This window comes from Necator americanus, chromosome X, assembly GCF_031761385.1.
Source record: "Necator americanus strain Aroian chromosome X, whole genome shotgun sequence".
Taxonomy (NCBI): domain Eukaryota; kingdom Metazoa; phylum Nematoda; class Chromadorea; order Rhabditida; family Ancylostomatidae; genus Necator; species Necator americanus.
Genome location: NC_087376.1, coordinates 32,881,431 through 32,909,385, shown reverse-complemented (window position 1 = coordinate 32,909,385; position 27,955 = coordinate 32,881,431). Strand labels below are relative to the sequence as shown.

General features: G+C 43.5%; 1 protein-coding gene across 4 annotated transcripts; it reads left to right on the top strand.

The window, feature by feature from the left end:
* Positions 1–710: 710 nt before the first annotated feature.
* Positions 711–27,834, top strand: RB195_026174 (uncharacterized protein; the record flags this gene model as incomplete). 4 transcript variants are annotated; one of them, XM_064214610.1, is made up of 104 exons in its annotated part: positions 711–957; positions 1,030–1,130; positions 1,215–1,310; positions 3,381–3,660; positions 3,727–3,909; positions 3,980–4,122; positions 4,936–5,074; positions 5,134–5,228; positions 5,286–5,507; positions 5,563–5,693; positions 5,754–5,847; positions 5,929–6,041; positions 6,111–6,204; positions 6,262–6,404; positions 6,464–6,557; positions 7,054–7,175; positions 7,256–7,349; positions 7,404–7,570; positions 7,627–7,720; positions 7,779–7,921; positions 7,986–8,079; positions 8,140–8,297; positions 8,492–8,585; positions 8,664–8,806; positions 8,862–8,955; positions 9,022–9,194; positions 9,617–9,710; positions 9,773–9,894; positions 9,988–10,081; positions 10,139–10,320; positions 10,453–10,546; positions 10,985–11,127; positions 11,190–11,283; positions 11,342–11,505; positions 11,623–11,716; positions 11,773–11,915; positions 12,007–12,100; positions 12,157–12,284; positions 12,346–12,439; positions 12,503–12,675; positions 12,768–12,861; positions 12,977–13,140; positions 13,200–13,293; positions 13,356–13,495; positions 13,557–13,650; positions 13,717–13,859; positions 13,968–14,061; positions 14,220–14,371; positions 14,464–14,557; positions 14,641–14,877; positions 14,934–15,085; positions 15,137–15,230; positions 15,318–15,472; positions 15,544–15,637; positions 15,734–15,997; positions 16,062–16,204; positions 16,345–16,438; positions 16,512–16,699; positions 16,758–16,851; positions 16,918–17,054; positions 17,123–17,216; positions 17,276–17,424; positions 17,486–17,579; positions 17,639–17,787; positions 17,855–17,948; positions 18,013–18,252; positions 18,309–18,445; positions 18,539–18,632; positions 18,725–18,876; positions 19,021–19,117; positions 19,175–19,314; positions 19,443–19,536; positions 19,622–19,870; positions 19,940–20,076; positions 20,173–20,266; positions 20,322–20,494; positions 20,598–20,691; positions 20,747–20,879; positions 20,942–21,105; positions 21,168–21,234; positions 21,302–21,523; positions 21,583–21,816; positions 21,883–22,095; positions 22,152–22,287; positions 22,358–22,473; positions 22,549–22,684; positions 22,756–22,892; positions 22,957–23,088; positions 23,160–23,221; positions 23,291–23,476; positions 23,557–23,935; positions 23,994–24,250; positions 24,316–24,417; positions 24,487–24,660; positions 24,725–24,830; positions 24,900–25,360; positions 25,432–25,738; positions 25,803–25,982; positions 26,058–26,204; positions 26,368–26,537; positions 26,650–26,847; positions 26,920–27,309; positions 27,405–27,531; positions 27,599–27,834. In XM_064214610.1, 104 exons carry the CDS (start codon positions 711–713, stop codon positions 27,832–27,834), a joined length of 15,438 nt encoding a protein of 5,145 aa, XP_064070491.1. The 4 variants fall into 4 exon arrangements, with proteins under 4 accessions (XP_064070491.1, XP_064070492.1, XP_064070493.1 ...); XM_064214611.1 differs by lacking the exons at positions 711–957; positions 1,030–1,130; positions 1,215–1,310 and having other exon boundaries at positions 3,618–3,660; positions 13,717–13,838; XM_064214612.1 differs by lacking the exons at positions 711–957; positions 1,030–1,130; positions 1,215–1,310 and having other exon boundaries at positions 3,618–3,660.
* Between the last annotated feature and the right edge of the window lie 121 nt (positions 27,835–27,955).

Below are 27,955 nucleotides of genomic sequence, written 5' to 3'. Positions count from 1 at the left end.
TGATCTGGTTTAGCGAAATGTTCTAAATAATATTCTAATTACGAATTACGAATTTTGTGGAATTTCGAGGAATCAGGACAAATCCTGTAAACAGCTCTTAATTATATGGGAATATGTATATCCGCAAGATATCCCAATCCCAAGATTGTGGAGATGTGAAAGTAATTCATGGAGGTTATCTTTACCAGTTTTAAGGTCACGAATTTGTCAAAATTTAATTCTGGACGTATATTTGAAATTAGCGACTCATTTTCTTTCAAATGGTATTTTCGAAATTTATTTTTGCCCATTTCCAGAGATTCCGACGGTTTGATTCGGATTTTATGGCAGAAGTTGGTAGCGATGTTGTAGTCCCAAAGATTTCCAAGATTTTCACCTTTTTATCAAAATTCACTACTATTACTGTGAAACAAATGTCAAAGATCACTACATAGTTCCTATTTTACTCCTTCTAACTCTAACCAGATATTCACCTCGCTTTTTTTCTGCTAAATTTGCAACGGAGAACCGAACCTCCTTGAGCATGGATAATCCGAGGATGAAGAGTGTGAATATGGATAGGGTGCAACATAATCCGACCGCAAAGCGTCTCTTCCGCATAAGTTCTCGGATGGTAATCGAGCGCCTTCGACGCATCTAATGGATAACAAACAGCCACGCCATTGCTTCTCTCACTCGGATAAAGTTTCCGGATATGATAGTCACTATTCATGAACTCATTGCCATCGTGCACATCTTCCTCTGCCGTTTTTACCGTAACTGATTCTGTGCCCGAAAATACTGATGTTTCACATGTTAACGAGGGGAATTGTCAGTTATTCACGACCTCAACGAGAGGTTGTATCCCCTCCTCCTATGGGAATGCATCGAATTTGTGCTACAGTCCTAAACCACCCACCACTTCCAATCCTTACATGCAGTACCAATTAGCCGCCGGAGCACATTTGGCCTATTTCAGTGAGTTTTAGTGGTAGCAATAAAAGGATATTTTTTTATTCTTTAAAATAACTAAATTTTTTTTTCTTATAGATACTTTTATGAGGACTAACAATAATAATAAAGAGTGTAGTGTGACACTCCGCTCACAACAGCACAGAAGGAAGCCGAGGGTTTTGTTTACACAACGTCAGGTCAGTCTGGTACTGATAAGAGTACACTGGATCACGTTATTCAAACATAATATCCTTGAAAAATTCTGGAACATTCAAATTTAGGTGAGCGAATTGGAGGAACGATTCAAAAAACAACGTTATGTGACGGCAAGTGAACGAGAAGAGCTAGCCAGTAGCTTAGGACTAAGCGCTACACAGGTGACAAACATAAATATAAATATGGCAGTCCGATAATATATTCAAGAATTATTTGTGGTAAACAAAACGAATCCAGGAAGTTAGTGATAAACTGAATAATTTCTAAAATTTAATCCAATTTAATTCTAACTTAGTTTAACTTGAGAAAATTCTTCAAAAAAAAAACAATTCGTTTTTCCTGATACTGTTGTCGTATGATTGATACTGCTTAGAGCTGACATGCTGGGAATTCTGGATCACTGAAAGCTTTTCCGGAATTTTGAAGGATTTTCCGGAACATAGCTGGACTATAGAAGACCGTTATGATTTTGTCAAAATTCGCTTCTTAATAAACAACTACGTAATCAGAAAGGTCGTGGATTTCTATAATACGGCTTCCATGTATTATTCTCAGTTTTCCCAAGTTTTTCTTTGTGAGTGGCAGAAGTGATTGAAACCAAGTGATAGACAATTTTGTTCGGATTATTATTCCAGATTCAGTGCCGCTTATTTATGCCCTGATTTAATTAAAAAGGGTATAGCGCAGTTGGTAAGAGGTTCAGGTTCTGGTGCTGCATGATTCATAGTTCGAAACCGCTCTAGTGCCAACCAAGCCTTTCATACCTGCGGCGTCGATAAACTGATACCAGACTTGTTTTTGAAGACAAAAACACTGAGTTGGTACATCGGTTGCCCACCGAAAGTCATTATGGCGAGCTCATTAACCACAAAATGACCCAGAATTGAAATTGAACGCGTTGTCGCATCCCGAAGTTATTGGATTAACACCAGGGATATTTACACCTTTTCTCCTAAATGGATTTGTTGCTCTAATAGTGAACATTATTAGAAATTATTGCTTCCTTAGCCCTTCTTCCAATGAAAAGACAACTTTCTCTAATGAAAAAAAGGGTTGAAAAGGAAATTTCACAGCACGAAAGAAGTGAAATGATCCAGGAATCAAGTCGACTCCCGAAATAGGATTTCGAAAACGGGAAATAAAACTGCAGCAATCTTACTTGCGAAGAATTCGGTGCCATATTTGAAAATCTTCTAAAAATCTAAAAATGAAAGCCTTATTTCACTCAAAATAACTTTTGTTTATTTGTTTATAGTTATGTCGCTTTATTCTCTTTGTTTGAACTTATAAAAAAGGACAAAATTCTCATGAGGTTGCAATGGGAAATCCTTTTATAGGATGAACGTGGTCAATTATTCTGAAAAAAAGAAAAAAATTTAACTAGTAACATCTAAGTCTGTTTATATCTTTATATCTTCCTATGTGGTCTCAATAATCAGAAAGAAAACCTCGGTTCATAAAATCATTAACGACTACGTAGTTGAAACGATATATTTATGTTCAAACCTATTCAATATTATAGTGAATATCCTTACAAAACTACTAAGTAACGAAAATATTTTTAGGTAAAAATTTGGTTCCAAAATCGTCGATACAAATGCAAGCGCTTGGCGCAGGACCGAACATTGCAACTGAGCCAGCTACCATTTAATTCGGTATCCATAATATCCATAATTTTTTTTCCAAATTATGGACTGAATTGTTTGAATAAACAAATTGTGGAGGGTAAACTAACCGGTACCTATAACTTTTAATTACTTAATATTTACCTATGACCATTGATTCCTTAATATTTTAGCTGTTCGCTTCCGCGATGCCGTTCGGCTTCGGTTGCCTCAGCAAGGAGTGAAAAGCAGAGGAAACTCGTTTGGAAAGAGGACCGGCTACATTATTCCACACTGTGTGATATCCTTCCATTAATTTGTTAAGATTGTAGAAAATTACAGTGATTTGTTCTCATATTGATTAGTGAATAAATTCATGTCAGGAATGTTGTCCTAGAATAAAAGAAAATGTTAAAATATTTATGATTAGTACAGAGAAACCTTCGAGAAAAAGAGAAAGAAGTCCCTAAAGAGTTGTAGCGTCCAGCACAGGCAGAGATTATCGGAGATTCGATTTTCCAAGAAATCCTTGACCACATCCATGTGGGGAGGCCGCCTCTAAATAACAGTAAATAGAAAAATTCGAGGCAATGAGGAGTAAGTCATTAAAGAGTAATTATCGTGTAGGTAACAAACAGCGATATAGTGAAAATCCAGGGTAGTGGAGGAACGGAGGAGGTTCAATTTTATGGTGACCGTATCTTGAAATCACATGCGGCATTGGATTTTGTTGAGATCAAAGAAAGAGGGGGAGGAATTGGCGCGAACGAGTGTTCGAGAACGTCAGTATCACCATCTCACTTGCCGGAAAGCTGTGATCCATCGAAGACCGGCTACTCACCCCCCGTTACTTATCGTTTACATATGAGGATACTCCTATTACTAACCCTCACCGGGTTAGCAGTCGGTAAGTCGCAATCTGTCTAAAATTCTGTTCCATCGCCAGGAAATTTCCTTCATTTCCACTCTGTAGGTTCGGAAAAGGAATGGGACTGCGATGAATCCGTGAACGGACTTCAAGCTGTTGGAGAATGCTCTAACCAATTCATTCATTGCTATAATGGTAAACCATTGTTTAAACATTGTCCACGTGGTCTCGTCTTCAATCCAGAAAGTAGTCTTTGCGACTATGATGGTAACGTAGCTGGATGTGAAAGTAGGTTGATATCACCTCACAAAGTTATGGCAATATTGGTCCAATGTGGATAACATCCATACATGTACAGATCGGGAGGAAGTGAACTGCCTACACAAGAAGGATGGGGTATACACGATCGGTTGTTCGTCCTCGTTCTTCTTCTGCAGCAATGGACTCATCCATCAAAGCACCTGCCAACGAGGCCTCTTCTACGATATCGACCGGAACACGGTGAGATCATGGACCTACACTTCAGCGTCGTGGGTGGTCTTAGCCATGGGTGAAGTCGGGTGCGCAACTATTATCGATCGATTCTTGGCGAACTTTATCATCCAATCTAGCAATGTCCGCGAAAATTCCGCATCCAGACTCTCGGGACTCCTTCATATCACTCGATCCTACGTTTTATTCTTTTTCCTTTTAGATTATCCTTCCATTTGGGTTCTTTTAAACAGTAATCCATATTGATTGGAGAAAGTTTCCTTAACCAGTCTTTCTTGTACATCATAAGCTGATTTATTAAGTTATAGGAAACTACATCAAATATGTAGGCAGTAATTTATTTAATAAATAGTAGACTTTTCTTTAAATGAAGTTGGTCACATCTTTTGAAAATTTTTTAGTGATAAAATCTGCGAGAAAATTTGTCTGACCAGGGGATAGCTCCGATCAGAGCCGACGTCATTACTGATATCTTATAGGATCCTTTATCTTTTCATCATAGGATAGTCCTGAAGTGTTTCCTTGAAAGTGTTTGCTTTTTTGGATGAATAGCAACATTCTTCCAGAAACGTTATGGATTTCAGCGCTATGATTTATTGTATGGATAGTTTTGGGCTGACAAAGAAACAGCTTGCAGCTAGCAAAATGTTGCTGATGGAAACAGGATTAAGGTTGAGGGTAACCAGGAATTGCTGGCCATTGTAAAATCCTGATTTCTCGTGAGATCTTACGGGATATTCCAACGATTCGACGTTAAAATTGTTTTTGAGAGGACTTAGAAAGAGATGATTGGATCGTGGAAGAAAATGGAATATTTTTCAGTGTGATCACAAATTCCGTGTACGTGCCTGTGGCGGTCATCCGGAGGTGCAAAGAGAGCCGGTAACACGACCTCCACTCGTCATACCAACCTATCCTCCATATATACCGCACAGGCATCAGAAACATGGTGGATTTGCGAGTAAGCGCGTGGATCTTGTGGATGTCCAGCATTTGTTTGATGATTGAAAAGTGTTGCAGGAGTTCGAGGCTATGGTCCAGCATCGTCTGAGCCGAGATTCAGCTGTGAGGGCAAGTCGTCGGGCCCATACCCGATTGGAAGCTGTGCGCAACAGGTCCGTGATTCCTCACGTTGAGTTATTCATTTTTTCCAACAGTGGTATTTTTTGCAGTATATGGTGTGTACCGATGGAATTTCGCAGTTAGCTGAATGTCCGGACGAGGAGGTCTTCAGCAGTTCAGGAAGATGTATGCCTCTGGAGCAAGTCTCCGAGTGCAAAACTTCATCCGAGGACGCACCACAGTTTGACTGTTCAACTCGTGAAGATGGGAACTACGGAATAGGTTGCACGTCCGATTTTATTTTCTGCAGCGGTGGAAATGCTCTACCCATGGTAGGTGAATCGCAATGTTACCTTCCAGCGAGTAAAATTGAACTCAATCTTCCAGAAATGTCCTAACTCATTGGTTTTCAACGACGCGAAAGGCTACTGTGATTATCCTGAAGCGTGTCAACAAAAATCTGGATCCAGTCCGCCGGCAAGCAAATTGCCAGCTGCTGATGCCTCGAAATCCGTTTCGTAAGTGGATGATAATTTTTCGCATTCGATCAATACATATGTAAGCTATTATTGGTATAGATCCAACTATTGCGCGTTCCGAAAGAATGGATTCTACTCGGACGGGTGTACGGTGGACTTTATTTCCTGTGATGAAGGGGTAGCAACACCTATGGTAAGACAAAGTATTATTTATTATATTATTTATTTATTTGTGTATTATACGTGATTTCAAGGATAACTAACTGATTTTCAGAAGTGCCCGCCAAATTTGGTTTTTAATGGGAAGAAGGGATACTGTGACTATCCAGAATCCTGCTCAGCCGCTCCAGATCAGGATCAGACGTCGAAACCAGCATCCAAGGAGTCGTGAGTTGATTTTAAATCGATATTTTCAGTTCCACCTTCTGGATACTTTAACATTTTCGTTGTGTACAGGTCTGGTTTGTGTGTTGGACGTGCCAACGGATACTATTCCGACGGATGTTCTCACGATTTTGTGCTATGCAGAGATGGAGTGGCGACAACAATGGTATTTTTGCTTCGAAAAAAGTCTGGATTTTCTGATTATTTTGTACTTTTGTTATAGAGGTGCCCTTCTTCGTTGGTATTCAATAAGGAGAAGGGATATTGCGACTATCCAGAGGATTGTCAGGAAGAAGCCGGTGCAAAACCGGCTACCACGGCTTCAGAATCAGCTCGTGTCTCCTCTAATGCTCCTCCCTCTTCATCGTAAGTTGTACACATGGTTTTTTTTGCTCACGGAGTTCATAACTCATCCACGATTTCAGATCACTGGATTGCACAGGAAGAAGAGATGGATACCATTCGTTGGGTTGTACGCCTAACTTTGTCTTCTGTAATGATGGGATCGCAACATCGCTGGTGATTCTTAAAGCATTAGCAACGTATCAGGAAACAACCGTAGTTGGGAAACGTGTGGGAATATGTAGAGTCGGGTAGTAGACTACGAGTATGCACGTGATTTCGCTCAGTTTCCCTTAGCTGTCCTAAAAAACGGCGTGGGAAAGTGCGTTTCTTCCTACGAGGTATGTTAGGACGGGACACCTTTGCGCACGCGAACCATTCATGAGCGAGCTGTTGAAGAGGTCAATAAGTTTTCCTCACCAGCACTTATACAAGTAAAACCAATAAATAGGCCTCTGGGGGGATCAGAGTGTGTAGAAGGGGGCGCGTTCTAACGTATCTCGTAGGGAAAAACGTCGTTCACACGCCTATTCTCAGTGTGATTGGGAACCACGCTCATGCTAGTATTGTACTCCCCGAACCAGAGTGACCCCAACATTGTCAGTTTCGTGGTACGCTGCCTTGGAAAAGGGAATTTGATTCATTGAAGGATTTGAAACCTATTGAATATTAGGTATGCCCTTCATCGCTAGTATTTAACATGCAAAAGCAGCGTTGTGACTACCTGGAGAGCTGCCTTGTGGAAAATCAGGATGCAACCACTCGAGCCCCTGTTTTAGCACCACCAACGGCATCGTATGTTCCACATTGCATCCATTTTCTTAGTTTTAGAACTTAATTTCCCGTTCTATGTGATTTTATCCTTTTTTTTTAAGGAATATTGATTGTGTTGGTAAAACTGACGGATTCTATTCGAACGGTTGCAGCCCTTCTTATGTGTTCTGCAATGGAGGAATAGCAACAGCTATGGTACCTGAACACGTGACAAATTTGTAAATTCCTTGAAAATCGCCAGTCTTCCAGAAATGCCCATCATCGCTAGTCTTTGATCAGAAGAAAGGTCGATGTGATTATCCAGAAAATTGCTCAGCGGATACAGTTGTTGCTCCTCCTCTCGCACACACCCAACCGTCACCGCTACCGGCTAGTAAACCGCCTGCAGAAGTGTACGCTCCGCCCACAACAACCAGGTATATCCTGGATTCTGAATGACGGTCTTGGTAGTTGGCTCAGGAGTCCTTTATAGTGTTGTCGACTGCAAAGGGAAAAAAGACGGCTACTATTCGAATGGATGCTCCGCTGATTTTGTGTTTTGTAATGAAGGAGTGGCGACAGCAATGGTATTGATCCAAGAATTCTTCCATAAAATTCGTCTAGTACTCTATACGTTCAATTTAGAAGTGTCCATCAACGTTGGTGTTCAACGAGAAGAAGGGGCATTGTGACTATCCTGAAAACTGCTCATCCGAACCGTCCGTGCCGTCACGTGCCGCTCACGTGCAGCCGCAGTCGGCGCCTGTGTATGCTCCGGCCAGCTCATCGTATGATTTCTATTGCCGCGATTATTATATTGACTTCTCACTTTATTTTTTAAAATATATTTAGTGCCGTTGACTGCGCTGGCAAAAAGGATGGATATTACTCAAATGGTTGCACTCCTACGTTTGTGTTTTGCAATGAAGGTGTCGCGACAACGATGGTACAACTCGTTGGCGCCAGTTTAAATGGGATATTTGGGAACAATATCATAATTTTCCAGAAATGTCCACCAACATTAGTATTTAACGGGAAGAAAGGACATTGTGACTATGTGGAGAACTGTACTCCAGAAGCGCCACCGGCACCACCAGTGCCTATTCCTGCCTCGCAGCCATCGGCATCGTTCATGCCTCCGGCACCCACCGCGTCGGCTTCGAAGTTTGTTTGTTTTTTTGGGATTTTAAAGGATGTATTAACATGAAATACTTGAAGTGCTTTTGTTGATTTCCAAATCCATGTAGCCCTTCCTGAAATGTTTCTGATTATTGCAGTAGTAAAGCGTAGTTTTATTTGTTCTTTTTCGTTTTTTTATTTATTTTTTTGCTCTGTATTCATATTTTTGTTTACTCCAGAGTCGTGGATTGCAAAACGAAACCAAACGGATACTACTCGATCGGATGTACATCCGAATATATTTCCTGTAACGAAGGAATAGCGACAACATTGGTACTTTCTTGAGCATTGAGATTTGTGTTGATTTGAACTGATTTGACTTGAAATAGTTCTAACGATCTGAAATTCCAGAAATGCCCATCATCGCTGATATACAATGAAAGGAAAGGATATTGTGACTATCCTGAGAACTGCGAGCAGGAGGTGGCTGCTAGCGCACAGGCTGACGCGGCAGGACCAAGCGCTGCGCCTACCTACAATGCTCCGGTCCCATCGTAAGTCCTAGATCTACCTTTTTGAAGCCAACGTGGATTATCCACGTTCTTCTAGGAGTTTTGATTGCGCTGGGAAGATGGATGGATACTATTCGAAGGGATGTACTGATGTTTTTGTGTACTGTAATGATGGAGTAGCAACAACCATGGTAATCCAACGAATTTTCTGTGGGAAATGTCTTCCAGCGCTGGACTGGATGCGCTTTTTTTTCCAGAGATGTCCTCCAAATTTGGTGTTTAACGGGAAGAAGGGGAGTTGTGACTATGTGGAGAACTGCTCTGCCGATGTTCCTCTACCGCCACCGATACCAGCTCCCTCCGCTGTGCCTCCTCCAGTTCCATCCAAGCAGCCGTCTGTACATGTGGCCGCCTCCGCGCCAAGCGCGACGTATGCGTTTTTTTTCCTCCGAAATAGGTCTCTCGAGAAGTTCAAACGTTTATTTTAACATATATTAGAATTTTATTATTTTATTAGGTATATTATTAATATTGATATTTACTGTTATGATTGATATCCATTACTAGTATTACTTGCTTACTTACTACTATTATAATTTTAGATTGTTAGTTACAGTGAAAATAGGGATCATGTTTATGACAGTTAATTTTTAAGAATCTATCCTCGTAGCACTGATTCAACTTGAAATTACTGCAATATGGTGTAAGCGGTGGTTTCTGATGTGTTAGGAATGGGACCCTCGTGCAATACCGTGCCCGAAATAAGGCACGAACTGTGCGCGGTTGAAAACCGTGCAGCATCGGACGCCACCGCTTGCAGCTTTGACCCGTCTGTACCAGTTTCTATTTTAGTACTGTGGATTGCAAACTAAAGTCGGATGGTTACTATTCGATCGGTTGCGTCTCGGATTACGTTTACTGTAATGGAGGAGTCGCGACTACAATGGTATTTCGTAGCATTTTTGTGTTAAAAAGTGTTCGGACACTTCTCCAGGATTTCAATTCCAGAAATGTCCAACACCGTTGGTATACAATGAGAAGAAAGCGCAATGTGACTATCCAGAAAACTGTCCTGCGGGACCGGCAGTTCCGGCTCAAACTGCTCCGGCATATCCAGTATCTACTGCGTTGTATGTCTATTGTCCTTGTCTACGTATCCATGAGAATCAGGGACTTTTTTTCCTGTAAATTTCAACCTAGATTATTTTCATGATATTCTTAAGGGATGTTGATTGTACCGGAAAGAAGGATGGTTATTATTCTAATGGATGCTCGCCTACCTTTGTGTTCTGCAGTGACTCGGTTGCAACATCGATGGTAATTTTCATTGTAGTTCCACGAATAGTATGAGGAATCTTATTGGATTTCTTCCAGAAATGCCCACCAACGTTGGTGTTTAATGAGAAGAAGGGACATTGTGATTACGCGGAGAATTGCTCCGGAGATGTATCCGTGCCCGCTCCTGCTCCGGTTCCTTCCGCTGTTGTGCCTCCTCCAGCGGCAGCAGCAGCACCCATGCAGCCTCCAGCACCGGTGGTGCCGGCTCCGCTTACAACGTATGTAACTAGTTTAGCTCAGTAACTTATCCTTAAGTATTATCCTTAAGTGGTCTGTAATGACTATAGGAGACTGTATGCACAGTTTCTATGTAAAATTTGTGGATTCATTAATTTGAGGTTTTTTTTAAGCAGTATCGATTGCAAAACAAAACAGGACGGCTATTATTCCCGTGGCTGCACGTCTTATTTCGTTTTCTGTAACGAAGGAATGGCGACTACAATGGTACTTTTTTCCTTTTTCTTTTATTTTCCTTTCCTTTTTCGGTATCGGTTTCAATCCAGGATGAGGGAGGATTTCGGGGCGTTATTTGAATGTATGACACCTGAAACACGAAATATCCAGGAAATGTTGGAAGCGTTACATTCTATTATTTGTAATGAGATGCTTTAGTAGATAACCTGATCACTAGCCCGCTTTATGTGCTTTCATTTTATCGATCCTACGAGTGTAAAGAGTTGTATCGTTGCGTAATCTGATGTCGTAGATGCTCTCTACGCCTAGAGTAGATTCCTGTAATTGTTAGCGTATTTCGTGTTTTCGCTGAAATACTTGTAATCTACGTCCCGTAGACTGATGAGATCCACAAAATCGCGGCTTTTCCTGAACCCTACTCTGATAGTACAAATGTTAGTCATTCAAAGAGGTTCATTCCTAATCCAGGAATGTCCATCGTCATTGGTATTCAATGAGAAGAAGGGATACTGCGATTATCCTGAGAACTGTGCAGCTGAGACGGTCGCAACTCCAGCCGCTGCTCCGACAAGGCCTTCTCCTCCTTCTGCCTACGCTCCTCCACCTCATTCGTAAGTGCAGTGAGCAGTGTTTCTCTGTATTATTCCAGAATTTCTTGTATTGTATCCTTAAGGGTTATTGATTGCGTCGGTAAAAAGGATGGATATTATTCGAATGGTTGTTCACCGACCTTTGTGTACTGTAGTGACGGGGTTGCCACAACGATGGTATGGATGTTTTTCTTGTATTTTTTGGAAGAGATCCTGGGACAGCGATTGTTTCCAGAAATGCTCGCCGACGTTGGTGTTTAACGAGATGAAGGGACAGTGTGATTATGTTGAGAATTGCTCTGCGAGATCTCCACCAGCGATACCATCTCCAGCACCCGTCGTTGTACCTCTTCCGGTAATCCAGAAACCAGCACCTGTGGTACCTGCTCAGCTGCCGACGTATGTTTCTTTTTTTCCTGCAAATAATACTCATTTCTGAACTAGTAGTCCTGGTATGGCCATCCAGGATTTGTAATCATACGTGAAAGGATAACTGCTAGGATTGTATCCATTCAGAACCGTAAATTGTAAGACAAAGCAGGATGGCTACTATTCGCTTGGATGTACGTCCGAATTTGTTTTCTGTAATGAAGGAGTACCGACCACGATGGTACTGTTTTACCTGGAGAGCAAGTATTTCCTGGATTTAAAGAGTTTTTGCTTGAGAAATGTCCATCCGCGTTGGTTTTCAACGAAAAGAAAGGATATTGTGACTATCCGGAGAACTGCTCCTCGGAATCAAATCCGGCTGTTCCTGCTCCTGCCACACAGACTAGTTCTGCTCCTGTTCATGCACCACCTATGTCATCGTAAGTGAAAAACTACCTTTAAATTATTATGGAACTATTATGTTATCATGGAAATATTATTATGGATTTGTGCTGATTCGTGGAATTTCAGTTCTGTTGATTGTGCATGGAAGAAAGATGGATACTATTCGAACGGATGTTCTCCGACCTTTGTCCATTGCAGTGAAGGAGTCGCAACATCGATGGTGAATAGATGATCAGCGCATTTATGTGGGAGTTTCCAAGGATTCAATTATTCCAGAAATGTCCTCCATCGCTGGTGTTCAATGAGAAGAAGGGACATTGCGATTACGTAGAGAATTGCTCTACAGAATCACCAGTTGTTCCCGTGCCGGCGCCAAGTATGCAGCCTCCAGTTACTACTGTATCGTAAGTATTCCAATTCTGGATGTGAAGTATGGATGTCATAACTGCATTGAGAATTATTTAGACACTTGGATTGTGCCGGAAAGAAGGATGGTTACTATTCGAATGGATGCTCTCCTGAATTCGTCTTCTGTAGCGAAGGAGTAGCGACCACTATGGTAGTGAATTCCTTAATCCTTCCGTTGACGGCATTAGTTCCACTGAATATCGTACTCTTCCAGAAATGCCCTGTCACGCTGGTATTCAACGAAAAGAAGGGTCATTGTGATTATGCGGAGAACTGCTCGGATGTTCCAACGGTGCCCTCGAAACCTGTTGTTCCTCCTCCTTCTCCTCCTCCTCCTCTTCCTGCGCCTCAAGCACAACCTGCCTATGCTCCACCTCCTGTGTCAAAGTATATTTTGCGTGTTTTTGCGGAAAAAGTGTGGAAACGACGAAACAGGTGCAAAAAAAAGTCGAATATTTGGATGAACAATTTTGTTCCAGCCGTGTGGATTGTACTGGAAAGAAGGATGGATACTACTCGAACGGCTGCACTCCAGAATTTGTTTTCTGCAATGAAGGGCTGGCAACTGTTATGGTATGTTTTTTTTTGTCGTAGCTCCCCATGTTTCTGTAGTTATGTAATTATAATTAATTAAAAAATGAAAAGTAGATCAATAATGCTTGGTTGTAAATATAGAGGTCCTATTCAGAAATGTCCTGCGGCACTTGTGTTCAACGAGAAGAAGGGGCATTGCGATTACTTGGAGAACTGTTCCTCTGAGTCTCCAGTCCCACCGCTCATGCCAGGACCTACAGCTGTTCCGCCGCCCCCGCCACCAACAGTTCCTGCCTCTGCTCCAGCATCTATGTCTTCGTACGTTTTAGATTTGTACTGGATTTTCCATGAAGAGCTTTTGTAATCTTTGAATCCAGACATGTGGACTGCACCGGAAAGAAGGATGGGTATTACTCGAACGGTTGCACCGCCACTTTTGTGTCTTGTAGTAATGGAGTAGCGACCACAATGGTATTCATTATTACTTTTTTAAGCGAGCTTTTAATCTGTAATTAATAATTGTCCTCTTCCAGAATTGTCCTCCGACGCTTGTATTCAATGAAAAGAAGGGGCATTGCGATTACATGGAGCAGTGTTCGGCCGAGACGTCAATGGCTGCTGCTCCGCCGGTAGTGCCGGTGCCGGTTCCTCAGGCTCCTTTTCCAGCATCATCGTATGTAGTATTGGAATAAGTGGTAATCGATTCATTAAAAATAATTAATTAGAAATTTAAGACCGGTGAAATGCGCTGGAAAGAAGGACGGCTACTACTCGAACGGTTGCTCATCGGTGTTTGTGTTCTGCAGCGAAGGAGTTGCGACCCCAATGGTACCCGATCCCATCTAGGATGGACGATTGTCTTAGGCACACGTAATAGTCATTGATTTCTTCCAGAAATGTCCTCCATCACTCGTTTTCAACGAGAAGAAGGGACATTGTGACTATGTGGAGAATTGTTCGACCGAATCCGCTGCCGTCCAACCATCGGTCACCGCCATGGATCAGCCCACGCCGGCGTACGCTCCTTCCGTTGACAGGTAATTTTTCTTTTCTGTCGCACTTTTTTTATTTTTATAATATTTTTCCTTCTTTTGACATTTTTTGTGTCTATAGGTTATATGTACGTAAGCGTTTATGGATTGCAGATTCGTGGATTGTACCGGAAAGAAGGATGGGTATTATTCAAACGGATGCACTGCAGAATTCGTTCTGTGTAGCGACGGTGTGGCGACCAACATGGTATTTTTTTCCTTTCCAGTAACTTTTAGGAATAATTTAAAAGTGTCAAGTCGTAGAAGAGAGAAAAAAAGAGAGGAAAGAAGAGGAGTTTAAGAGGAGGGTAGAAGTTTGTTAACTGCACACGTGGCGTGCATATCCTGAATGCACTTCCATCCTAGAAATGCCCTCCAACGTTGGTATTCAACCAGAAGAAAGGTCAGTGCGACTACGTTGAGAACTGCTCCTCCTCGCCGCCTCCATTGGCGCCTTCTGTGATCAAACCTCCGGCACCTGGCCTCGCTCCGCCATACGTTCCACAAAACGCTGCAGGGTTGGATTTTTTCTTCTTTTATGATCTATACCCTTAATCTGTATGCGATGGTGTTTCCATAAGTACTTTATTGTTTGCACTTTTTTTTCCAGAAGCATTGAATGTGCCGGGAAAGCGGATGGATATTACTCGAATGGATGTTTCACGGAATTTGTTCATTGCAGTGGTGGTGTCGCCACCAAAATGGTAAATTCGTTTTTTTAATCTTTTGATTTTTAATTGTGAAATTTCTCTAGAATCCTGTAAAATCCATGACGTTGAATCTTTAGACTTGTCCTTCATTGCTTGTCTTCAATGAGAAGAAAGGATACTGTGACTATCCGGAGAGCTGTATCTCGGAAGTCCCCACTAATGTGCCGGCGCCATCGAACTCGATGCCAGTACCGTCTCCTCCAAGCGCCTCCTCTCCTGAGGTTGTCAACTGCGTAGGAAAGAGTGATGGATACTACTCGAATGGCTGCTCGCCAATATTTGTATTCTGTAGCGAAGGTGTTGCGACTACGATGGTAAGCAGATAGGATTTATCCGTGACAAATTCCGGAGACATCACGAGGATTTTCAGAAATGTCCGTCATCATTGGTGTTCAATGCGAAGAAGGGTCATTGCGATTATGTGGAGAACTGTTCCTCAGACAAATCCACGGACGCTGCACATCCAGCCGCATCAATGATGGATAATCACGCTCCCGCTTACTTCCAGTCATCTCCGGATTCGTAAGTTGTCGGGTCCGTTGTTATTTGGTGTGTAATTGCACTATTTTTCAGTGGTATTAATTGTAACGGGAAACAGGACGGTTACTATTCGAATGGTTGTTCCTCTGAGTTCGTTTTTTGTAGTCAGGGGGTTGCGACGGCGATGGTAAATATTTATTTTGTTTTTTTGTTTATTTAATTAATCGGTCTATTTTTTACAAGTCGTAATTACACAACTTTGTTGTGACTTCAGACTTGCCCTCCGTCCTTGGTATTCAACGAGCGAAGCGGAAACTGTGATTATCCAGAAAATTGCGTAGCCGAAGTGGTGCACTCAAATCCACCTCCACCGAGTCGTGTACCAGTACAACCTGTTCCCACTCCTGCACACGTCCCACCAAGTTCCTCGTGAGTATCGCCAGAAATTGCTTGTCGCCTACCTTTTCCTGCAATCCGACAAATGTAAATGTAATCCGCAGAGCCATGGATTGTGCCGGGAAATCTGACGGCTACTACTCGAATGGATGTTCGAATGAATTTGTTTTTTGTACTGAGGGGAGCGCAACACTAATGGTATTTTTTCTTGTATCACACTTAAAAAAATAAAAATCTTCAAGAGAGGAATAGAAGGAAAGTGTCAGGAATAAATCCGCCTTTTTTTAATTTTAGAAATGTCCTCTTTCACTAGTATTCAATGCGATGAAAGGATACTGCGATTACGTGGAGAATTGCTCCACGGATGGAGCTGGTACGGCGCCAACACCGCAGGTTATCGCACCGCAACCTCGGCCAGTTCCTCCGCCACCTTCGCTAGCTTCGCCACCGACAACACCGGACGGTCGTGTGCATTGCCAGGGGAGGCCGGAAGGTTTCTACTCGAATGGATGCACTTCTGAATTTTTCTACTGCAGTGAGGGGATTCCAACAGAAATGGTATTTTTTTCTAAGTGATTGGGGAAGTGTTGATAGTTGCGCTGCTATTTGTGTGTTTCCGCAGAAATGTCCTGTATCACTTGTGTTCAATGAGAAGAACGGATATTGCGACTATCCAGAGAACTGCGACAAAGGAATAACGGGACCCACCGTACCCATTCCATTGCCACAACAACCAAGTCGGGATCCAGCGTACTCTACGTCCGGGTTGGACCAAAATTTAGTTAAATCATATAAACTGTTTTTTAAAACATATAAATTTAATTATTAATTAATATTATGCAGTCAATGTTTAAAATCAATTATCAATCAATATTTTCAATAAAGGCTGAGATTTGTTGTTGCAGCACTATTGATTGCAAAGGTCGTCCGAATGGATACCACTCAAATGGCTGCTCTCCGGATTTCGTCTACTGCAATGAAGGGGTTGCTACGATTATGGTTAGGATTTTTCTAAAATAATTTATTGATTGCAGTAAGTAGTTTTTTTCCGCGCAGAAATATTTTATTTCAGAAATGTCCTCCATCGTTGGTGTTCAACAAGAAAAACGGACATTGTGACTATGTGGAGAACTGCTCAAGTGATGTCCCTCTACCTCCTCCTCAGCCTCCTAGTCCTCCTTTGGTGCAAGCACCCGGTTACACAGCGAAACCACCTGCAGCGATGGGTCCTGCAGCGCTCTCGCCACCGGTGACGTCAGCGTGAGTAGTTTTAAGCATCGTGAAATTCTGTCAATGAGTTATATTGCACCATGTTCAGCGTTCTGGATTGTACCGGACGTCCGAACGGATATCATTCGAATGGTTGTACTGCGGAGTTTGTGTACTGTAATGAGGGTGTCGCCACTTTAATGGTTCTCATTTTTTCCGATGCTTTTTTTTATTAGGAATATACCTTGTGAGGATCTGTTTTGTTCCAGAAATGTCCTACATCATTAGTCTTCAATAAGAAGACGGGACAATGTGACTATCCGGAGCATTGCTCTTCGGAAGTTCCTGTTGTGGCACCACAAGTTTCTGTCCAAGCTCCTTCGGTGTTCTCTCATCCGGCATCATCGTCTGTTGTCTTTTTATTTTACAGCGTTGCTTCTTCTAAGATCAAACATTTTTTTTTCCAAATTTCAGGACTCTGGATTGTACCGGACGCCCGAACGGCTACCACTCAAACGGTTGCACGTCAGAATTCGTTTTTTGCAGTGAAGGAGTGGCAACAGTAATGGTCAGTTTTTCTGGATCCCTTGCTTGCATCAATTGCTATGAAGTGGAATTTTGATCCAGAAATGTCCACAATCGTTGGTGTTCAATGAAAGGAAGGGATATTGTGATTACGTCGAGAACTGCTCTGTCGCACCTTCCGTCTCCGCCCCGATCGCACCACCGCAGCCAGTACCACCGCCTCCGGCGCTTTCTCCTCCGTCGGTGATGTCGTGAGTTTTTATATGGATCTGAATTGGTGTCTGAAGTTGTTAGGTCACTTTTTTTTTCAAGAAAAATGGATTGCACTGGACGTCCGGACGGATACCATTCCCTTGGATGTACATCAGAGTTCTTTTTCTGCGTTGAAGGTGTTGCCACTATGATGGTGTGTTTCTGGAAAAACATTATGATTACTGTGGATGACTGTAGAGCTAATTTTTCTAGAAATGCCCCACATCGTTAGTGTTCAACGCAAAGAAGGGTCAGTGTGACTATCCGGAAAATTGCGACGGACCTGTTGTGTCGCCACCTGCTCCGAGCCTTCCCGTACAGCAAGAGCAACCGTCAGCTCGGTATCAACCATCTGCATCCACGTGAGCGTGGATTACTGTAACGTGGTCGTGTACCATTTATCAGGCTGATTATATCGCTACGATTTAGATCTCTGGATTGCACTGGACGTACGAATGGCTTTCACTCGAACGGCTGCACTCCGGAATTCGTGTACTGCGTTGAAGGTGTCGCCACCCTTATGGTCCGTTTTTTTTTTTCATCGAAAAATATTTGGGAATTTTTCATATTGTGATCCTGATTCTTAGAATTGTCCTGCAACGTTGGTGTTCAACGAGAAGAAAGGATACTGTGACTATCCGGAGAGCTGTTCATCCGCGGTCCCACCTGTGGTAGCGAAGCCGAGCCCGATACTACCGCCACCATCTCAGCAGGCTCCTATCGTATCACCGCAGCCTATGGATTGTACCAACCGTCCAAACGGACATTATTCGAACGGATGCACTCCAGACTTTATGTACTGTAACGATGGAGTGGCGATTATGATGGTTGGTCATTTACTAGGCTAATAAATACTGAACTATATTCATTGGACATTTTCCAGAAGTGCCCATCGTCGCTGGTTTTCAACGAGAAGAAGGGATATTGTGACTATCCAGAGAGTTGTTCGTCCGGAGGCTCTTCGCCAATTCCTCTTCCTCCAGTTTCTTCCGCTCAGCAGGATCAACGGGCACCACAGTCGTGAGTTAACGTTTAACATATATTATTTTACATATGTTTTATGTTTCGTTTTAATTTTTGCTGTTTTTTTCCAGTATTTTTAATTTTTTTTAGTTCATTTGATTGCACCGGACGTCAAAATGGACATTACTCGAACGGATGCTCTACAGATTTTGTGTACTGCTATGAAGGTGTGGCGACTACGATGGTCAGTTTTTTTTCGTTTTTTTCCATTGATGAGTTTGGAAGAAATCCAAGCCAAATCGATAACGAAGCAAAATCTTATGGATCTTCTTGAAGCGATGCCCATCGTCGTTGGTATTCAACGAACAGAAAGGATACTGCGATTATCCAGAAAATTGCTCAGCTGGTTCTGCTCCGCTAGTTCCTCCAGTTCCGGCGCCAGTAGCTCCTTCGCAATCGCAACAGTCACCAGCTTACTCACCATCATCGTAGGTTTTCTGTATATGGATGGTGTAAAATGGTCTGGATTAAACTCTGTACTACTTTTTCTACTTGTTTCTAGCATAAGTTATTGTTTTAGTTGCTTTACGTGAGATTTGTTGGATCACTTTTTCAATCCTGACTAATTCCAGTCAGTCAATCGATTGTACCGGTCGTCCAAGCGGCTACTATTCGATGGGATGCTCCGGAGATTTTGTGTTTTGCAATGAAGGAAACCGTGTTTTAATGGTTTGTATGGTGGTACGGTATGAAAAAAAGTGATTTGACTACTTTTTTTGTTCATAGAAATGCCCATCCTCGTTGGTGTTCAATGAGAAGAAAGGATACTGTGACTATCCGGAGAATTGCAAACAATCGCCGGCAGTTCCGCCTGTGCCTGCGCCACAACCTCCGTCACAACCGCCGGCACTGTCTCCACCGTCATCGTGAGGATTTAGCTTATTTCGTTCAGTGTAGTATACATATGAAATAGTTAAATAATATAAAATTAGTGTAATGTACATATAAATAATGTACGGTACATATAAACAATAATGTTTATCGAAATTTTCAGAAGCGTCAGCTGTGCCGGACGGCAAACCGGTTACTATTCGAATGGATGCACCGCCGACTTTGTCTACTGCAATGAAGGCGTCGCCACTCAAATGGTCAGCTCTCGAAAATCAATACTTTAGGACTTTATTGATCGTCTTTGGGACGACGTACTTTGAATAGTACCCGCTTCTGCTTTAGAAATGTCCATCCACACTCGTCTTCAACATGGAGAAAGGCTATTGCGATTACGTTGAAAACTGCTCGGCTGATGCTCCTCCTCCCGCCTCATTACCTCAGTATGGTGGTCCACAACCTCAACTGCAACCGGTTCAACCGCCAGTTCTCTCCCCACCTCGTCTGGATTGCACTGGCCGCCAAAATGGACACTACTCTGTCGGCTGTTCTCCGGACTTTGTGTTCTGTCACGACGGCGTCGCCACTATGATGGTCTGTTCGGTTTTCTGGATTTTGATCGTTGCAATCTATTCTGAGTAATCTATCCTATGATCCTTGCAGAAGTGTCCATCATCTCTTGTCTTTAATGAGCAGAAGGGTTACTGCGATTATCCGGAAAGCTGTTTGTCTGGAGGTTCGTCGGCGGTTCCACCGCCACCCGTCTCTCAGTCTCAGCTGTCTCCACCGTCATCTTCCTCGTGAGTGATTGGTTTTTATTTTTGTTTTGTTTTTTACTTTTTTTATTCATTTTTTGTTTTTTTTAATTCTTACGAAGTAAGTAGATTAAATTCTAGAGGTGTTAATTGTGCTGGTCGCGAGAATGGATACTACTCCACTGGGTGTTCTGGGGATTTCGTTTTCTGCTCCGAAGGCGTTGCAACAATGATGGTAAGTTATAAACATGGAATTGTCTGATGTCCCAAAAACATGGATTCGTTTGCAGAGATGCCCTACTGGATTAGTTTTCAACGAGGATATGGGTTACTGCGATTATCCAGACAGTTGCTCATCTGAAAGTGATGGATCCACGGCGCAAACACAAACTCCGAAGCCAACACCAGGTTCCACGAAGCCAGGACGACCCTCTGGAGCATTTTCACCTCCAGCGACGGCGACGTTAGTTGAAAATGCGATTTTTCACTTTTATTACTATTATTGTCGATTATTCTTCCTATTATCGATTATTTCTACTACCACAAACCTGAGATCGGTTCTCTAGGAGCGGTGAATGCGCAGGACGTCAAAATGGATACTATTCGAATGGATGCTCTTCCGAATTTGTATACTGTAACGAAGGAGTCCCTACTGCTATGGTACACCCTATTTAGCTGTATGACCTCCTTTTTAGGCCCTCATCTTATCTTCCAGAAATGTCCATCGTCGTTAGTGTTCAATGAGAAAATGGGCTATTGTGACTATCCAGAACTGTGCGCATCCGGTGACCAAGGCTCCTACGCTCCTCCGGAAGTTTCGAAGCCGTCGAAGTCTGCGTTAAGCTTTGGTAAGACAGACACTGTCTGTGTGATGAGAGTAGCTCCAGGATTCGTTAACAATTTTGTTAAGTTTGTCCCGAAACGAATGGAGTTTTTTCGCTTGGATGTTCCGTGGAATTTGTGGTATGCTCGAATGATGTCGCACAATTGATGACATGCCCGGAGGGATTAGTTTTCAATGCCGCGCAAGGTTATTGTGATCATAAGGAGAATTGTCGAGAAGGATTGGATCAGGTAGGAAGGATGTGACGGTCGTTTATACAGATTTGTGCATGGATTTAATGGAATTGCTGCAGGCGAAACCATCTACAACTCCTTCAGCGCCTACGTCGAGCGATTACAAGCCTCCGTCTATTTCATCCGGTAATTTTGATCCTTTCTTTTTCTTTGTTTCGATCTTTTCTTTTTTTTTAATATTTCCATTGTTTAGAATGCACTGATCTTCCGGACGGAACATTCGGATCACAATGTGGATCATCGTTTGTGGTCTGCTCGAACGGGGTCTCGTATACCATGAGCTGCCCATCGGACCTTGTCTTTGACGCGAAAAAGAGTCGTTGTGTGTATCCGGACGAATGTGGTGAGAAATCCAGTGCACAGAGCCCTGCCGAAACCACAACTCCATCCTACGTTCCACAGAATTCACGAAACGGTATATTTTTGTATGTGTGCGTCGAGGATATCTACGTATACTGTATCCCTGGTGTTTAGATTGTGTTGGAAAACCGGACGGTCTACATTCGCTTGGATGTATCGGGGAATTTCTGCAATGTGTCGACGGTAGAACATACAGTCTCTACTGTCCGGCTGGTCTCGTTTTCGTGGAACAACTCGGAGCATGTGACGTACCGTCGGCATGTAAACCTACACCGAAACCGGAGAATGTGAGCGGACCGCTACCGTACGAGCCGGTGATGAGTCCTGGCACGGGTGCAGGCAACGGAAGTACGTGGGGATGGTATTTTTTTTTCGTGGAAGTTTTCTCTTGGACTCTTTGATTTTATCGCGCAGGTTGCGACCTGGAAGGATACTTTTCGCACTTTTGCGCTGTGGAATTCTTCAATTGCGTGCATGGACGGAAGTTTGTCGGGAAATGTCCGGCTGGTCTGGTATTCAATCCACACAAGAACGCCTGCGATTATGTGGAGAGCTGCGTGAGCAGAGGAGAAGATCAGTCGAGACCATCACTCGCGCTACCGATTCCCAGCACTGAAACCAACAAAGGTTTGGTCGTTTTTTGAGTTCTCGTTTAGAACGCCAAGCTATCTACCATCCTACAGATAATTCGTGCAAGGACCGACCGGATGGAGTGATCACGGACTCTGATTGTCAGCCACAATTCACCACCTGTCTAAGTGGAACTGCGTTCGTCACGAAATGTCCGGCTGGTCTCGTGTATTCGATCGCGGCTAAACTGTAAACGATTTGTGATCGTTGCTATTGATTTTGTCTTGTCTGGATCTAATCCTATGACTAACTTTCTCAGGTGCGATTATCCGGAAGCATGTGAGCGTAAGGATTATGACAAACCGACTACCGCGCCTGCAGTCGTTGCACCACCAGCGAAGCCTGATGTGACCTACCAGGATACGGCCGTGGGAAGTAAGTTTCAAGCGTGTAGAGTGTATCGATGTCTGGATTTCTTCGAATAAATCCATGATCCCGATCGTATTATAGTGGATTTGTGTTTGAACAACTCGAACGGTCCGATGAAGACCTCAAATTGTCGCCATTCGTTCTCGTTTTGCGTTCATAGCGCTCTCTATACGATGAAATGTCCGGATGGGCTACTATTTTCCGTTGTATCACACAAGTAGGCGTGGTTTATTTTTTTTTGGAAAAAATCCATATTTATTTCGCTATCTAATCGCTTTACGTGGTCAGGTGTGAATGGGCTTCGATGTGCGACATCGTTCCGGAAACTACAACCACCTTAATGCCGGTGACGTACGTCCCGACGTCAGCGCCTTCAGCCAGCTACCCATCCAGGGACAGCACCAGCACATCGACGAGTGTGACAGGTTTGTGGGAATTAAATTCAGTTTAGGATTAGCCGCTGAATACACCGTAGCGATTCTGTTTAAGATTTTGATTGCACGAATCTTCCGGATGGGAACCGTCCGCTGGGTGAATGCGTTGGACGTTTTGTGATGTGCTCGAACGGACATGCGTACGTGCAGTTCTGTCCTCATGGACTCGTGTACAATTCGGCTAAGGGTGATTTTTGTAGTTCCTTTTTGGTAAGATGTGTTCTTTTCTCAGCTGTCTCGATTTTTTTTTGGATTTAGGTGCGTGCGATTATGAATGCGGTGCTCCAACATATCCTCAAATAACGACACCGTCACAACAGGTTCGGAATTTTTGAACCTGAGTGTTTTAAACCAGGAAAATCCCAGCCCTAGATCCACACAGTTTACAGGTTGAATGCTTGACTAGCCAAGCGTTAGGCCGTTGCTCGTCAAGGTTTAATCGATGCTTGAATGGAAGACTGGTGCCGTCACAATGTCCTGGAAAATCGCTATTCGATGAGGCGTTATCCTTGTGCGTGTATGATCTGCCGGAATGTCGAGCGGAGGATGTAACGCCACCAACGTACTATCCACCGGTAAGTTCTGGGTTGTGTTTGAGGATTTTTTCATCGTCAAATATTTTCGTGCTGCACCTACAACTTCACACTCCTTATAGGCTCAGGATGCTACGACTCCAACGCCTGTACGACCAGCACCGGCTCCGGGATATCCCCCGCCGGCATATGAACCACCTCAGTATTCGAAGCCACAGTACGAGGCTCCACAGTACACGCCACCACAGCCATCACAGTACCAGCCACCACAGTACCAGCCACCACAGTACCAGCCACCACAGTACCAGCCACCACAGTACCAGCCACCACAGTATACTCCACCACAATACCAGCCACCACAGTATACTCCACCACAGTATCCGCCACCGTCATTCCATCCACCTCCATACATTCCACCGCAACCGTTCCAGCACCATCCATTCCCTCCGCAATTCCCTCCATTTTTACCGATGCCATTCCCGGACGTAATGCATGGCAGAGGTTTGTGAAGAGGATTTTTCTCATTTCATTTTAGACATAGATCACTATTGCTTTTCAGACAGAGTGAACAAGGGAATGATACCGTTTGAACCTCGTTCCATGCTTAACGGGGAGCGACGTTACATTTTGAAGGATATCTTTGATGGACATTCCAGTCCATACCTCTATCCATTCATTAACCGAATATTTGTGCCGAATCACCACAAGAAACGCAAGCATCACGATCGACGTCCAGATTCGAAAGAAACCGATTTTGATGTGTCGAAGCTGTTCGAAAGCGTTAAGGATGATCCGGAACTTCCAATGCCAATCCAGGTATTCGCACCTTGGCCGACTGATACTCTGCTATCAAGCTGTCAACGGCAGCTCTCTTTTTCTAGGTCCCAAATACTACTACCGTAACCCCGGTTCCGATAGCTATGTTTGAGGAGCATACTGACGAGGATTATGCAGATGATCATGAGGAGGAATATGATGAGGAGGTAACAAAGGTCGCAAAATTTGATGTTTTGCACTCTGCTTGCACCGATATTTCGTTTTTTTTTCTTCAGGGCTCTGGAGTGGAGGTGTCACGTCGGAAGCGAAGTTACGTGTCTGTTCCGGAAAACAGCGAAGCAGGGCAGCAGGATTTTTCCATGTGTACAACTGAGCTCGCACCTGGTGTGATTTCATTGGGATTCTGTCGTCAGGATTTCATCTTTTGCAGAGCACTGAAAGCTGGTTTGGTAAGTTTTTGCGGATGTACTTCTAGGATTTAGTTTTGACATGGTACGCAATGAATCAGTTCAGATGGCAGCATGTCCAGTTGGTGATTTATTCGACGGGAACTTGAAAAAATGCGTGTCCTCTCGATCCTGTGGAAAAGAACAGTCGGCGGCGGATGTTCCACTAATGGGTGAATACACCTCCAATGTATACAGTACGGGATCAGGTTAGAGAAAGATGCGAAGAAGTTTCTTTTCAGGACCAGATGTCTATGATTCGCCGCCCGTCGCAACAACATCTGCCCCGGCGTACAAACCGATTCCCAGGAAGCTTTCAGCCGATAGAGCAGCCCCTCGATACACTCCTGCACCACCACCAGCGCCAGTTACCGTACCATCCGTGCCTATGTACAGTGCGGCGTATGCTGTTCCCACGACGACAACTACGATGAGACCACCGTATCAGCAGCCACTGATTATTCCGGTGCCAATTCCAGCCGCTCCACCGAGACCAGCCGCAGCTCCTGTCCGACCACCACCACCATCATTTGCACCAAGACCGCGTCCAGCACCAGTTCGTGTACCACGCCCAGTATCTGCTTCATTCCTGCAGTCGAACCCGATGGTTGAGTGCACATCGAACACTGACTACGCTCTGGATTGTTCCGGAAATTTTGTGAAATGTGTGCACGGTATCGCGTACAAAATGAAATGTCCAGAGGTTCGTTTTTTTTCCGTGGTTTTTTATTCTTCTCGGGACTGATTCGCATGGATATTCTAATTCACGTTCAGGGTTTGGTTTACGATCAAACAAAACAGTACTGTGATTATCCGGGAAATGTACTAGGATGTAGCATGAGTCATTCGCCAAGACCGTATCCGTTTTTTCCCGATGACGAGCCGGAGGAGCCTGTGAATTCATATTCTTTTTTTCCTGAAGAAGAGGAGCAAATGGAATCGCTAAAACCTCACAAACCTCGAAAACCTCATCGGCCACGCAAACCTCATCATTTGCACAAGCCGTATAGACCTAAGAAGGTACAACCGACAGCCGCCCCTGTGCTAGATGTCCCAGTTAGAACCACTCCAGCTACTCCTGGTATGTTGATTCGACCTCCGATCCTGGATCGAATGAGACGAGTGAGTGACTGTTTTTTTTCCAGATTTCTGCGCTACATTACCTGATGGGCTGCACAGCCAAGGATGCACAGCTTCATTTGTAATCTGTACCGATGGTAGAATCCAGGCTTCAATGAATTGTCCAATGGGTACATTCTTCGACGAGAATCGTCAAGTTTGTGAATTTAAGGAGAAAGTTGTGGCATGCGGTGGATCACTGGATGGTATGTTGACAGCTGTTGATTACTGCGTTGGCGTATTGTTTACAATTCGAGAAGAAAATCTTTTGTATCGTATAGAACCTGCACCGGTTCCCTCGTATCCAGTAGTGACCAGGACAACAACTCCTTCGACGCCAGCACGTGACGATAATTGTCCTGGTGTTCCACAAGCGGTAGGACGGTGTTCGTCGAAGTTCGTGATCTGTTCGAATGGAATCGAGAGCGGTAGCGTTTTCATTGCGATTTTTTTTATGTTTTTGTTTTTTATATTCTTCATTGATTATTAATTATTCGTGCAATATTATATTGTTAACATTAATTGTTAATTATTAAATTTCTATCAACTTTATCTTAATTTGAATGGAAGCAAGGAATCTGAGTTCTTCAGAGTTCAACTGCTCTAAACCTCTTGTGTTCAATCCACTAACGAATACATGCGATTTCCGGGAATTTGTTTCGGGATGCGAGAAATTCCAAGGTCTTGACGTACCTTACTATGCTGCTCCCTCAACTCAACAGACAACTACCACAACACAACAAACAACTACGACAACTGAGGTACGCATAGGAGTTCGTAGGTGTTTTTTTCCCTTTTTTTATTTTTTGAAACATGAAATATATAATAAAATGTACAAATTTGTATGAATAGTATGAAAAAAAAGGATTTCAGCCGCTCAGATGTATTTACAACGATAAGCGGCCAGCATTTGCACTTGACTACTGTTCCCGAATCTATGGAATTTGCACACTTTATGGAATTCTGAAACGTGACGAGTGTGCGATTGGATTCCTATTCGATTCACATCTGAATACATGTGTCCCAGCTGAACAATGCGGTCAAGAACGTCTTAAGGAACTTTTAAGCCAGGTTAATCGTCTACAGTGTATATTTTTGCCGTTGATCGTTGGGTCCCAGTTGAATGCACTGTGTTTTTTTCAGGCCACCCACGCTGCACCTGCACCCGCAGCTCCGGTCTCCGCCGCTCAAGTTGATCAGTCTGCCGCGAAGTATGCACCGAGAAAGGATGACCGATGTCGGAACACCGCCGACGGAGTGATGAAACCGCTTGGACGATGTCGTTCCTCGTACATCCGATGCACATCCGGAGAAGTGATGATTGAACCGTGCGCGACCGCAGCCGAGGTGTTCTCGGTGGCCGCTGGCGCTTGTGTGCTACGAGTGAACGCACCGGAATGTCATAGCGGCGGACCGGCACGAACTCCATCATACGCTCCACCGCTTGCGGATTCGAATGATCCGTTAACGTTCTGCAAGGCTCGCAGTGACGGATTGTACAGGAACCCAACGGATTGCGCTGGAATACTTCAGGTGGATGAATCGCTTCCTATTTTTGTATCATTTTTTTTCAATTATTTTCTATTCTGTTTAATTTTTGCTACGTTTCTGAACTGATCCACATTTAGTGCTTTGGCGGAGACGTGTTCGAATATCCATCCTGTTCATCCGGACTTGTTTTCAACGAAGCCACAGGCAAATGCGACTACAGAGAAGCGGTTCCAGAATGCAAACTACCGGCTGATGATGATCAAGGTGATAGAGCGATTTCTGGACACATCGTAGTCTGGAATCGAAATCCTGAAATGCTTGCCTATTCCAGTCTTGAATGGATGCCGTGGTGCTAGCCATGGTGACCTGGTGCCACACGAAGGCGATTGTCGACAATTCTATCGATGCGTATGGGATCGGTTGGAGAGAATGCATTGCCCGTCCGGAACCGTTTTCAATCCAGAATTATCCTTATGCGATTATCCAGCAAATGTACCTCAATGTAGGAATAGTGATGACGTGGATCTGGAAGACAACTCAGTTGAATTAGCTCCATCTTATCGATAGTGATTTTGACCATAGTCAGATGATTAGGACCATGTATTCTGTAAAATATTGACCATGACCTGGTGAGATCTGTGATACTATGTGATAATTTGTTGTCATTCTGTAATAATTTTTTGCATGT